The sequence below is a fragment of the Typopeltis vanoorti genome, chromosome 2, assembly GCF_054136105.1.
Source record: "Typopeltis vanoorti isolate ZY-2024b chromosome 2, IOZ_Tvanoo_1.0, whole genome shotgun sequence".
NCBI classification, from domain to species: domain Eukaryota; kingdom Metazoa; phylum Arthropoda; class Arachnida; order Uropygi; family Thelyphonidae; genus Typopeltis; species Typopeltis vanoorti.
Genome location: NC_143550.1, coordinates 122828370 through 122842001, shown reverse-complemented (window position 1 = coordinate 122842001; position 13632 = coordinate 122828370). Strand labels below are relative to the sequence as shown.

The following is a 13632-nucleotide window of genomic DNA, read 5'->3' as shown; positions in this document are numbered from 1 at the left end:
TACTTAGTTGTGTTAGTTGTATATGATCTTACAACGTTTGTGTAGAACATTTAAAATTTCACCATTTGTCAACTTTTCAACTATTTGTCAGTCTACATTGAATTAACTTCAGTAGTCTGAATAATTAAAATTCTAAGCATTTTAAATAGAAGCTGATACCTTGCTTGATAGATAACGTAAATAATGGTTTTTCTCATTGTCATTGATCTTATTGAATTCTCATTGTCATTGTTGATCTTATTGAATTCTCATGTCAGTATATCTTATATGTTTTCAAGTGCAATTTCAAATGTACATATGAAAGCTGATTTTCAGAAAGCGAATCTAGTTCTTTCGAATAGCTACCACGCGATTGTAGAACGCAAATTAGATACCAACGCTTGTTTGCTTGATAAAATGGAAATAAGTAGTAAGTTGTCATTTTGGCTTCACTATTAGCAAAGCTTCGAGCAATATTATAAGGAAACGGTAGCAATACAATACGTACTACAAATGCTTTTAAGCACCCATACTATTTTGATTCATATTCCGTGCTATTTTAAAGAAGACTTTTTTTTAGTTCACTATACTAGATATTAGCCTGTTTCTCCATTAATTTTTGTATCTTTCTTCTTACAAGTATGGCCTCCAAATTCCACTAGAACAGCGCAGTGCCCATCTGATTGGGTGTACCTTCCTGGCACATGTTTGAAATTTCTACCTAGTGACTACAAATAAAGACCAAAATAGCTGACGATCAGCAGACGGTAATCGTCAGGAAGCACTCATATCTATACCACCCTAGTTGTGTGTAAAGTGGTGGAACGAGGACTCAGCGCCCTTTGATCCACTTAACCTTGGCCAATGTTACAGATATGAAGACATGGCACAGATTACCAACATTTGATGCATTTACACGAACTGACAGCTGTTTCTTACATAAATAGAAGTTAAAAATTATTTTCTTGTTATGTATGCTGTGAATTTTCATTCCTATGAGAGGTTTGTTATTAGTAATGCAAAAACAAAAAATCAAAACTTATGATTCAAATCAATTTAATGGAGTCTTCAGTCAGTATTTTCCGTGTGGTATTATTTGATTTTTTTTAAAAATTCGCTGCACAACAAACGTGTAAGCAAAAGGAGGGCTAACAAATTGGCTTTGACTGGCCTTTCAAAGGTCGATTTCACAATATTAGTTTTCCTTGTCATTTATCCTACATTTATTTAGTTTAAAGTTTACTCCAATAAATTATATAATAATGTGGGTTTATTTCACTCGCGTTTAGTGTACAAAGAATGCAGATTTGTTTATATGTGATTCTTGGAGTAAAATGCTGAAAGACGATTGTGTCGTAAGTAAATTGGTGTTTTCGTAACAACATATTGATGCCAAAGGACGCTGCCATGTTTATAATGCAGTGCACACACACACACACACACACACACACACACACACACACACACACACACACACACACACACACACACACACACACACACACACACACACACACACACGGTAGCTCTAATGAAACTCGCCGCCATCTTATTAGTAGGTGGAAAAAAATTCCTAAGAACTCTGCCAATTCGAAATTCCCGAGAATTTCGAGCCCTTGATCAGTTCATTCAGAGAAAGATGCACTTGAAGAGATCGTTGGCCTGATTGGGTGAATGTCCGCTCTTCAACTAACAGGCTGCGGATTCGAATCCCGTAGTGGACTTGGATATTTGTGACTGTCTTTAGGTGGGAGATGAATTTCATCACCAGGCATGAGACCTTCCTCCTCTCCCTTCCCTAACTGGAAACCCGAGGCATCTTGAAAACGTTTCATGTTTGGTTTGCAGAGCAGGATTTCCGGACCGTGTAAAAAAGAAAAATAAATAAAATTACAAAAAAATGATAATTAAGGAAAAAGAAAAACATCCTTAGCCACGCACACAGTACGAATGTGTCATAGGTTTACAAAAAACTTTCATGGGTGGAAGCCACATAAAATAAAATAAAAATAATTCTAGGGCTTGTCTGAATTACAGTAGACTTTTGGAAAAACGATATTAGTACATTAGGAGACTATGAATAGAAGGCGTTTTGGCTCTTAAGGTGTTAACTGTTGATATTTAAATATCTATCTATTCAAGAAATCATTTTCATGTTTTCATCGATGTCAGTAAAGAGTACTCACATTTGTGGTGAAAAATCATTGCTAAGCGGAAATGATATTTATGGTCATAGGAAAAACCGGAAGTACAGTATATCTGTTTGGTTTAACCGAAGTACTATTCTAGTATTAGAAGAAATCTTTTCTTTATTGGTCTTTTCTTTAAGCTTCTCACGAAATTGGTTGGTATATTCATTATTTTTTTGACCATCATATTATAAAAACATGCAAATTATAAGGATTTTGTTTACCAGTTTATAGGTCATTGGCTCTTTCAGAACACTTCAAAGCGCTGCCACCACTTATTTAGTGTATGTCGCAATAGTCCTGGAATTGATGAAAACTGTTAAATAAAACTCCTAGATTGAAACCAATCAATGATATGTGGAGTGGTTAGCGATAAAATGGTTAATACATATCTGAAAATAGATGTTTTGAAGCAAGAGTGATGCCAAGGTATGAGAAAAACAGGAAGATTCAAACAACGTTAACGACTTAAAGAACATTTAGTAGCCTTAAAATGCTAATCGTAGTGTGGCAAACATATTACGAAATGTAATGCTTTTATATCATTTTTATATTGCAAAATATGTATAAAAGACATCTATTCATTACATCCTAAAAACAAATTTTATGGCATAATGAATAACCGTCAAATATAATTAAATTAATTACTTAATCACATGAATATATATTTAAATTTCAATTAAATAACGATACTAAAATCTCAACGCATATAAACTTTTTTGAGGTAGTTATTTAATTATTAATTAATCATCAATTGATATAGTGAATAAAACAGTATTTGCGGGGGGAGGAAGACATTCAAGTCAGCCGATCGCGGCTAAAATTAATTTAATTAAAATTATATGATTATTTTTCCCGATGCAGTTAAACGTCAATCTTTGATGTTCAGATAATCAAATGAGTTATGTGGGGGGGGGGGGGGAATCAAGAAGAAGAAATTAATTATTTAAGGAACTGCAGGGCATTGAATAACCGCAAATGGTTTAAAGATGCGAAGAAACCGGATACAAATCACAGAAAAGAAAAGGTGAAACATGTGCTGATTTAATCGAAGAGAAATAATTGAGGCAATTTTGTCTACAAAGCGGGAGACGATTTATTAACTATATATTTTTTACGGCACTTATAAACGAAAACCCGGAGCTGAAAAACTGTGACTAAAATCTAAATAAAAAAAAAGTATTCACAGTTTTGTCTAGTCAAGAAAGAGGATAAAGTAATAGAAATAAGTATGGAAAATCTTAGAAAGGTGAGTTATTGTGTAGTAACGACATGTAATGTCACATTTAAATCTCTTCAGTCAGAGCGAATTTATATGCATTCAAAACAGACAGACAAAACACATCTAATAGGCATTTCAAATTTTTGATGCATTTCAATGCATCAAAAACGCGAGAGCGGGGAGGGGGTTAGAGGCTTGATGAAGAGACACCCATACATTGGATTGTGTCGACGAAAAAAGAAAAAAAAATCGCCTCTGTGAAATTCATTTTGTAAAACGAATAATAATAATAATAATAATAATAATAATAATAATAATAATAATAATAGTGTTACGGGAGAAATGCGACATTCCATCAAAACTAGAAAATGTGACAGCGGTTGATATGTAGTATACCAATCTAGATATTAGTACATGCTGCATCAGAAACACTCATATGCTAAAAGTATTTTGCTCATACCTTCTCCTTCGCAAGTCTTGCAGCATCGTTCAGGTAGAAGGACAGGATCCTCGCACATTGGCTTGGGACAGTCATTTTTAATGTTTTTGCACCGAACTCTGGCAATTATTCTCCTTTTTCTCTGTACCTGTTAAAGAAAGAGATTGGTTTAAACTTCCTATCAGTGAAATAATAATTACAATGCAGCCTCTGTACTCAAGAAAATTTCTTCAAATTATTCAGCAAACACTAAGAGAAGCGCACTCGTACCTCATGCAAATAGTTTCAAATGTTTACCTTACGATAAAGCATCCACAGCAACATAATGTTTTAATGATTATTAGTGTATATCATTATTTATGTCATCACCGTGATGTAGCATAAATAATGCGCGCAAATTCGAATCCCAGATAACGCAAGCAAAACAAACTGTTATCATTTAGACTGCAGTCGTAATTTGTCTTGGTATATTTTTCTATTTTGTTTTCGTTTTTTTTTTTAACTGGTTTCTCTTGCCAAATATCACAGAACATTTCCTTTCATTAGTCTTTGCTGTTCATAATGATATCATAAAACTCCTCCAATAGCAGGACCATCCTTGATGGAGTTGTCTCGTATCTCAGTGTGATGTCAACAGAGTTTACAATATAACCCATCACTTCTCTTAGTCCTCAAAACATTATAATGACTTGTTTACGCGTACTGATATGTTGAATATCTCACGTAGACGAATCTGTGGCGCCTAAAATTACTGATAACATTCACGCATATCATCACTTTCTTATTTATGGACGTATCATCGTTTTTTTCCAGAAATCTCAAGGGGATAAACAGGATTCTTTTCATGCATTATACCTATTGCGCGCCTTATCGTCTCTCTTTCTCTCTCTTGTAGAGGGGAAATAGCATTTTGGGAGGCCTAATAAGGGATTCTCGAGCACACATATGCACACTGAAAACTGCTTGATTTATTCAATACTTTTCATTAAACAACCATTTTAGGTTTATTACATGACTGTTCTTGTTTATGTGAAACGTGAACGCGTTTTATATATCAGAACTAAAGCAAATCCACTAAACTTTGTTATTATCTACTGTCTATGCATGGAAATTAATTTAAGCGTCCTTTAAATTCTGATGAAGTTTTTCTCTCTTTTTTTTTTTTCAATATTTAAGGAAATTAAATATTACATCTTTCTTAAACACTTCAAGTATTGATACAATTAATGATTGATACCAAAATTGATCGTTTATTTAAAGGAAAGAATACTTCAGTGGTAGAGGTCGAATTGCAGTTCACCATTAGGCCTGACATGCTACTTAGACGCCAATGCGTGGAATACTGCGTTTGGCACCGGAATAGAATATAACAGTTAAATAATACATTTTAACACGATATGTAGTGAACATATACCTTATACTCCACATACTTTAAAATTTGGGAAATAAAATAAATGTTATTTCCCAAAGTAAAATTTATTAGAGAAATCTAGTCTCCGGGGTAATCCAAAACCCCGACAGACTTATCTGGAAAGTCTGACTCCATCGGTTGGATTCGAACCACTGGCCTTGTTTTTGTTCAGTAAGCATGTAGTTTTTTTCCCCTTGCCTACCAAGGTTCCCCAAAAAAAAACAAGTTGTAATTAGTATAGTTTGAGGTTTTACATGATTGGCTTTTCGTACGAGGAATGTCGGTCCCTGACTTTCCTCGTACATAGAGCCCTCAGCTGACCTTAGAAACAGAGGAGCAACAGGCATACAATATGTACAAAAAAGAAGAGAGAGAAAGAAAGAGAGAGAGAGAGAGAGAGAGAGCATTTCTCTGTATAGAGACAAATATTAACCCATATGCATTTTAATCGCCATACTATTGAAAATCTTGATCTCTATCCAGAATAAATCCCGGTACACTGATCACGAGAGTGGATAGGAACTTCATGTATCTCCCAAAGGCACCGTTGAAAACATTTAACGGAATTCGATGTTTAAGAATAAAAAAATAAAAAAAATTAAATAAAAAACAGAAACATCTTAGATTAATACCACTGAAGGTCTTGATGTTATCTGCCTATAAACTTCCAATGCAGAACTCAATATCACGTAGTCTGGGTGTCGACATAAGGATGTGACCCATTTTGCAGTCCAGAGCAAGTTTGGAGCCGCACTGTCCTGATATGTCCGTCGAGTGCTTTTTTCTTTCTTTTCTTTTTTTTTCCCACTTGTTTCTTATAATGTCAAGATTCTGATGAAGGCACAGTGAGGATGGCGTCTGTGTGGGTGTCGGTGTCCGCCATTTGTCAACGGTGCAGTATTTTTTTACAGTACATTTTCCCGCTAATAAACGATACGAGTCGCATATCCCAGAAAACACACACACACACACACACACACACACACACACACACAGAGAGAGAGAGAGAGAGAGAGAGAGAGAGAGAGAGAGATTTTAATAATAGCAAATAAGTACATTATGCAACATACATATATTACTGTTACTTATGAGGAAATGGATAGAAAAGGTTGTATCTAGTCCCAATACATTCAGCACACCCTAGGTAATATTTCATAGTAATAATGCAAAAGATGCTTTAAAGAATTTGATTAAATGGAATTTTTGTTGACACTGCCACACACTTTTGCGATTTAAGAAACACAACCATTCGTTTATTATAAACGAATTAAAAATCTGTTGGTCTCCTGGCTTTGATATTAAATTAGAGATATAATAACAAATCGTAATTTTTACGAAACAGCTTGTACTTATTTATCAAAATTGCTTTTTTTGAATAGCCGTTTATAAACGAAGACATCAATAGATATTTAAAGAGAGTTCTAATTACATTATCATTGTCTTGAAGGAATTTTTTTTTCTAGTATACCGCATTCAGTTTTGAAATGGGTTTTTAAAAAAGACGGAAAGGAAGATATTTCTTGTGTTCGAAGTTATCCTAAAATTCCTATTTATGGTATACATTTTATAAGAATACTAGTTTGCTCAGATTCGAGTTACACGTACTTGACATAAACAAAGCTGCTCTGTTCAAGATGACATGCAGAGAGAGAGAGAGAGAGAGAGAGAGAGAGAGAGAGAGAGAGAGAGAGAAAAGGGACAACACTGACACTTTTTCAGTTACTCTACATATAATCTTGCTCTCTATGAAATATAATGTACTCCTACTTCGTTTCTTCTAGTGAAAACTGTAAAAAAAGCATTTTTTTTAATTTAAAATTCAATTTTTTTTCTAAAATTAAAAATTTTAGAGATGCTTGTCACTTGAGTACACTTCTCCATGCTATGTCTGGATGAAGCAAAGAGCATCAGTTATCTATTCTGAAGGGAAACTCGTTTACATATAGTAGAAGAAAAAAATATATATTGGAATATACTGAAACATATTTTATTAATTTAATAGGCACGCTAATGTAAAATTATTCTCTTAATGAACTTAAAAAGCATTATTTTGAAGCACATATGAATTAAAAATGAATAACGGCGTTGTTTAAAATTGCAGTTTAAAAAATCCAGTATCGACTATGTAACATAGAGAGCAAGACATATTAACATTTCCATCTGTTTATAAACTCTTTTTGTAAATTGAACTTAATGGAATGTGAATTTTTATTACCCATCATTGACGACGTGAACCCCCCTCCCCATGCTCTTATAGAAAAACAAAGCAAAGCAAACTAATAGTATTAATAGTATTTCTTTTGATTGCGTATCCTTATACTCTGCTCTCATTATTGAGAATAAAACTCATGAAATTACTTAACGATATCCCGAACTTTAAGTTTATGTGGTTCCTTAGTTAATACATAAGAGCATCTAAGCAAACTCTACTTTTACTTTTATTTTTGACTACGATTTATATATAAGTATGACGTGAAATTTAATTAACAAAATAAAGCATGTATGTATTCAAACATTACTGATAAAGAATCAATATGAAGTGCCCATCTTTGATAATGTAAAACTTTTGCTACTCATTCTTAGTATATGGACATATTATAAAACCTACCTCAACTGGTATCCGCCTCTCCTTCTTTCACGTATTAGACCTAGGGGCCCGTTACGTTCGTATTAGCATGGCCTATTACGATTTGAAACCGCGACCGCTTCGACGATAAGGTGGTTAGCCCTATGCCTCAGGTGTGTCCTATGTCTGTAGATGCGTGTGTTCACAGGGCCGGTTTGTCTGTTCTGGGGGGACGAAAAACCCGAGTTTCTGGGTGAAAAAAAAACCCCTACCTCCGTATTAAACCGGTTAACTCACCTTCAGTCGAAAGAAAGCAGATAAAGGTTCTTCACGTCTTAGACGGGAATCGAACACAGCTCTTTCCGACCAAAACGCTTCGTGTATACGGACTGAGCTACGGAGGCTCTAACTGTGTGGTATATATACCATTTAAAATAATAAACCCAAGATATGAAACGGGTACAAGAGAAAATGAAAACGTTTAAAAGGTAGTTTGCCGAAAAATAATGAACTCTCGAATAGCTAAAAACCCGTAACATAAGAACATAAGCGGAAGATTCGTATGAATTTTACTAATCATGATTCTTATGTACTGCTACTTATGTTTCATCCTACAGCCATATATTAGAATGAATAGAAGAAATTTTTACTTTATGAAAGGTAAGTTCTTCATATTGTCCCTTCATCACTAATGTTTAATTTGATGCTTTTATTTCGTTAATATACTTTTAAATTACATTTCATGCCATAATTATATACAAGCCATACCCCAAAAAAGGTTAAAGTAGGGTGCTCCGTTGAACAAAAACGCTTTCTTACATATTCTTATAGCGAATTTACTTTTGTGCGTAATTTTCATCACATTCTTTCTAATTCGTACTTTCTTCCAGGAAGTGCCATCTGTATAAGTCAAGGTTAGAGAATTTCGTGCGCGTTCTTCACCCTTCAGCATCTCCAAGTTACTAAACGAAAGAAATCACACTAAAGTGTTTCAATATACTAGATATATCTTTCCACCGTGGGAATATTCCTGATTACGGGCTAGTTAAATAATTGCTGTGATTAAGTTAGAGACTTCTTGTTAATTTAGTGTCTGACGTGCTCGTATAATTAATTCTTATTTAATGCCTTCAACTATTAGTATAGTCCATCGGCTAGTCTTAAATAATTTATCTATTCTTCGTGTAATAAAGTCTCTAATTTTTACTCAGACTTATTTTGCCTACTCTCTCATACTGCTTATAGTTTTTCATACTGCAACTGCTTGCATGTTTTTCCCACGCCATATTGCAGAATGCTAAACTCACGAGAAAAGAAGAATTTAAGCCGATGAATGGATGAATGTGGCTATCTGCTTTAAGCCATCCACACCATTTTTTTCCCCTGGATTTTCAATGATTTTTCTATATCTATGGAGGTTTCATTTTTATTCCCCTCACTGTTGTTTACAGTTTTACTGATATTTAGTTAGAAGCTTGCCGACAATGATTCACGTTTCTCTTCTGTTCAACTTCATTGATTTTCCGCCCGGAAAGGCGGGATAACGATCACCTTGTGGAAATGATTCCGTAATGGAAGGAAATATGGAATTCTTCCATACAGAACTAATGGAGCAAAAATCCTTTCTTCCGCGCGTATGCTCTATTGATTTCTTACAAGACATCGTGCAGGAATTAGATTTATTGGACTATGCATCCCTACTCCGAACCTTGAGCTACGCTAAATTAACTCGGTCATTTCCTTTTTTGCTTGCGTGCGTGCGCTCACTCGCGTAGATACTACTATGTAGTATCCAATCTTTCCTTTTGATGCTCACTGATTAGACGTCGGGCAGACACACTGAAATCCAAGAACAGCCATTGATTTCCATTCTCAGTAACGTTATTTGTAAAGTGTGTGTGTGTGTGTGTGTGTGTGTGTGTGTGTGTGTGTGTGTGTGTGTGTGTGTGTGTGTGTGTGTGTGTGCGTGCGTGCGTGCGCGCGCGTGCTTGCGTGGCTCAGTTTTTATGAATTCAGATTGATTTCCCTTGTCATGAGTAGCGTTTTACATTTACAAAGAAATTTTCGTTATATTTTTAAATAAAGTTAAAACTTTTTTCTACTTTTCCCTAAAATTTTGTTGAGCAGGGATTGTCAAATTCTATATATGTTCTAGACATTGATAAATCATCTTTGTTTTGAATGAAAATTAACGAAAATCTCTGAAAAAGGAAGTCTTTAAATGTGCTTTGTCTTTCGCCATAGATGAACTCTTTATCTCAGGACCGTTCATTTTTATTACAACATAACTAGATAATGGTAGATAACACTGATAAGATAATACAAAACTACCCCAGCAGTGATATAAGAGCAGCAGTTACTGAATACATAGAAGTAATGTAACATGATTGGCACTGCTATTCGGCGGTATTTACTAAACATTCTATGTTTTGCTTTTTTTGCCTTTTTTTTTTTTTAATAATATGAACATTCTTATGAACTTCTAATGGGATGTCTGGAAATTTCTTCAGCAGAAGGAAGAAATAAAGCAGATGTTACAGTAGCTTCGTTTAATTAGATGCATTCACTGGTCTGGCTATTAGTTGCTTAGCTATTTATAGCCGCTGGTTAATTGGGGGAGGGTTTCTAGATAGCTATCAGTGAAACGCCACACGACTTGATATCAAAGAGACTGCCGTATTAGTATGTGCATGTTCATTTATCAAACGGCGAAGTTTCTAGTTAGATAAAGGAAGCTAAAAATATTGCTACGTTATTTTATGCTGTTTAGATTACGCAGTCTCAAACCTATTGCAGAATAACTTAAAGAACGAAATGTATATAAAATTATTAAACACAGATCTCACGAAAGTTTATTCACTTGTTGATGAATTATAATATCAGTCGATTTAAGAGTCTTAGAAAGTCTTCTTTAGTTTCATTTGTACAGAATGATTGAAAACAACAACAACAACAACAACAAAAAAAAAAAGGAAACAAGATTAAAAACGAAGAATTGACTTACAGGTACGCACTCACAGCGAACACAGTACAGCACGCCAAACGGTGCGCCTAGATCAGGCCTCCAGCGTTCTTCCAATTCATATGAAGAGTTGCCAAACTGACAGTCTGCAAGGGAAAAAAGAATTCCATATGTCGATGAGGTAGTTTAAGCATCGATGTTAAATTCAATTTTATTATTAGATCGACACTGAAACTGAGTGCCATACTTCTTAAAGTGTTGTGATCCTCGACACAATTTCGATACGATGTGATTTCATCAGAACAGAATATAACAATGTGTGGTGTCGTAGTTAATGTATTTTGGCATGAATATTTTTTAGCCAATATGTGGAATATAGTTTTAAATTATTCCACAAATAATATGTGGAATAATTTAACTTGCCAACTTATCTAAATTGTTGAAAGAATTAATTAGCATTTAGCATGGTTGCTTTTGAAATTGATCCACTAGGAAAATGGATGTCATATGTCGCAGAACCTTTGTATTCACGATACGTTAGAGAAGTCCGATTCGCAACCTTTATCGTTTACTTGTCTTGATGGACAGATGATCAGCTGTTTGATTCTCGCTACCCTTAAAGAGAATTTTTCTGGGAACTTTTCTGCTTATCACTGAGTTAGTCAGTTAGAACTGTGATTTCTCTGAGTTTCTACAGTTTTCCCTTAAAAATATTATATGGTTTGCGTGTCAGAAAGACAACCCAAGAACAGTCTGAGACGGAACCAGAAAGAAGATGAAGGATGTGTATATAAAAGTCAACAATTTCACTCCTCCGCGCTCGTCACACACAGACACGCAGTTCACCATAGCTTCTTATATAGGGAACTTAACCACTTTCGTGTCACGGCCTATCAGACACGTGATATTAATCTGTTCTTGGCGGACTCCGTGTGTGTGTGTGTGTGTGTGTGTGTGTGTGTGTGTGTGTGTGTGTGTGTGTGTGTGTGTGTGTGTGTGTGTGTGTGTGTGTGTGTGTGTGTGTGTGTGGAAACACGTGTTTCATAATTTGTCATGGGCGATGATCGCTACGATACTCACTGCATCATAACTTCATGGTCTGCGTGGAACGATCGAAACAGTTTGAAGGACAAGGTCGTTCAGTGGGAGGTGGCGAAAGGAGATTTAATGAATCATGCACATACATTTCGAAAGGCTTTTCAAATAGGAATAGAATTAGGATTTATTAATGAGAATCGCAATGGAAAAGTAGAACTGACTATGTGTATTATTGTGCTTTGTTTAAAATTTGTTCGCAAATAGGATATTATTATTTCAACCTTCCACCAAGAGACCCAAGTTCATGATGGGTGGAAACGGCATTAGCTTTCATTTACTTTAAAATGTGTCCTAGATTATATTCATATTTTTGAGAGAAGTACTGGAGGTACCAAGAGAGAAAAACCAGTCCCAATTACTAACACTTACGCGATATACTGGGGAACAATCAAAATACGCAATCAGTATCCTAAATTCTCAACTATGAATATGATGTTCTTGCTCTTCCTCTCGTCCATAATGTTTCCTTTACATTCCTCTCATTCTTCTATTATTAGTATTTTTTCTGTTTTGTGTACATAATACGACGAAAACAACACTAATATGATCAACGGTGCTAATTACATACTATCAAATTCATCATAACAATTTATTTCAATCGCCATACGAAATACTCATATTATGACTGTCTTTCAAAATGTATCGATAATAAGTTAATAATAATGCCTATAACGTATCTTGCTAGTTAATAACTAATGAACTGATCATATAATTGATATTTAAAATACAATAACCATAACATTAATTAGCAACAATAATATTAGCCAATAATTAACAACCCAGTACTGCAGCAATCCTCTTTAGCCTCAATATGACTGAAACGTTATTCTTAATTATATGAACTAATCGTTCTCCAACAGATAATAGGTTTCTTTCTTATTTTATTTTTTCACTTTTGTGTCATATATTAAAATATATATTTTAAAGTTTTAATTAAATAGGCGTCTCTTGAAGAACCCTGAACCCTAGATAGCTCGTCTCCCTCCCAGGGGGGGGGGTATTGGGGCGTCCATCAGATACGGTGTGGTCGTCTGAATATATAGATTAATGTCCGTGGACCAATAGGGCTCTAGGATTATTTTATCTTGATAGTAAAGGAAGAAGTGCGTTCCTAGTGTGCCATAGCTGGGTTTGTTATTTCCTCCCACTTACTTGTGACAGACCCTTTCCTGTCCGGACTCTTTTGATCAACTTTTTATTCCGATAGAGCAGTTCAGAAGGGGAGTTTCTTTTACTTATCTTAAGCTCTGTCTGTGGGTAGAAGGAACTAATAGTCAAGGTGAAGACAGTCCTCCTAGAGGTAGAGGTCCCCGATGTTAAACCCGCTGTGCAGCATGTTGCTATCTGAAGCACAGGCTAGGATAAGGAGCGTTCCAAGAATAAAACTCTGTTCCTCCAGGTTGTCTTCCAGGTTGGATGTTGAGCAAAGGGTTGCTACCGCTCTTGGAAAAATATTATTACTACGTATTCCCAGAAGAAGAATGCGACCGAACAGAAATTTGGGCAACGAAATTGGCTACGAACATAAACTTTGAATTTTGGAGCATGGAGCATACAGAGTTTAACTGGGAAATTGCTGAAAGTGGAAATTGTTGAGGAAGTGTTGAAAGAAGTTAATAATAAAATTTAGATCTTGTAATCTTGACAAGAACTAAAAAGATGTACTGGTTGAGAGATCAAGAGTCAATACTTACATGTTTGGAGAGGCGTGGATAAGAAGTGCAGAGTTCGAGCTGGGATTTCCTTATAAAAAGAAGAAGAAATGA

General features: G+C 35.0%; 1 protein-coding gene across 1 annotated transcript in view; it reads right to left on the bottom strand.

Moving 5' to 3' along the window:
- sog (chordin short gastrulation) overlaps window positions 1–13632 on the bottom strand; it is a 157463-nt gene that overhangs the window by 88427 nt on the left and 55404 nt on the right. Inside the window, exons 2-3 of the mRNA XM_090412886.1 lie at window positions 10811–10914; window positions 3851–3977 (exon numbers count right to left, since the gene is read on the bottom strand). Of these exons, the coding sequence (XP_090269012.1) occupies window positions 3851–3977; window positions 10811–10914 (231 nt within the window). The remainder of the gene's footprint in view (window positions 1–3850; window positions 3978–10810; window positions 10915–13632) is intronic.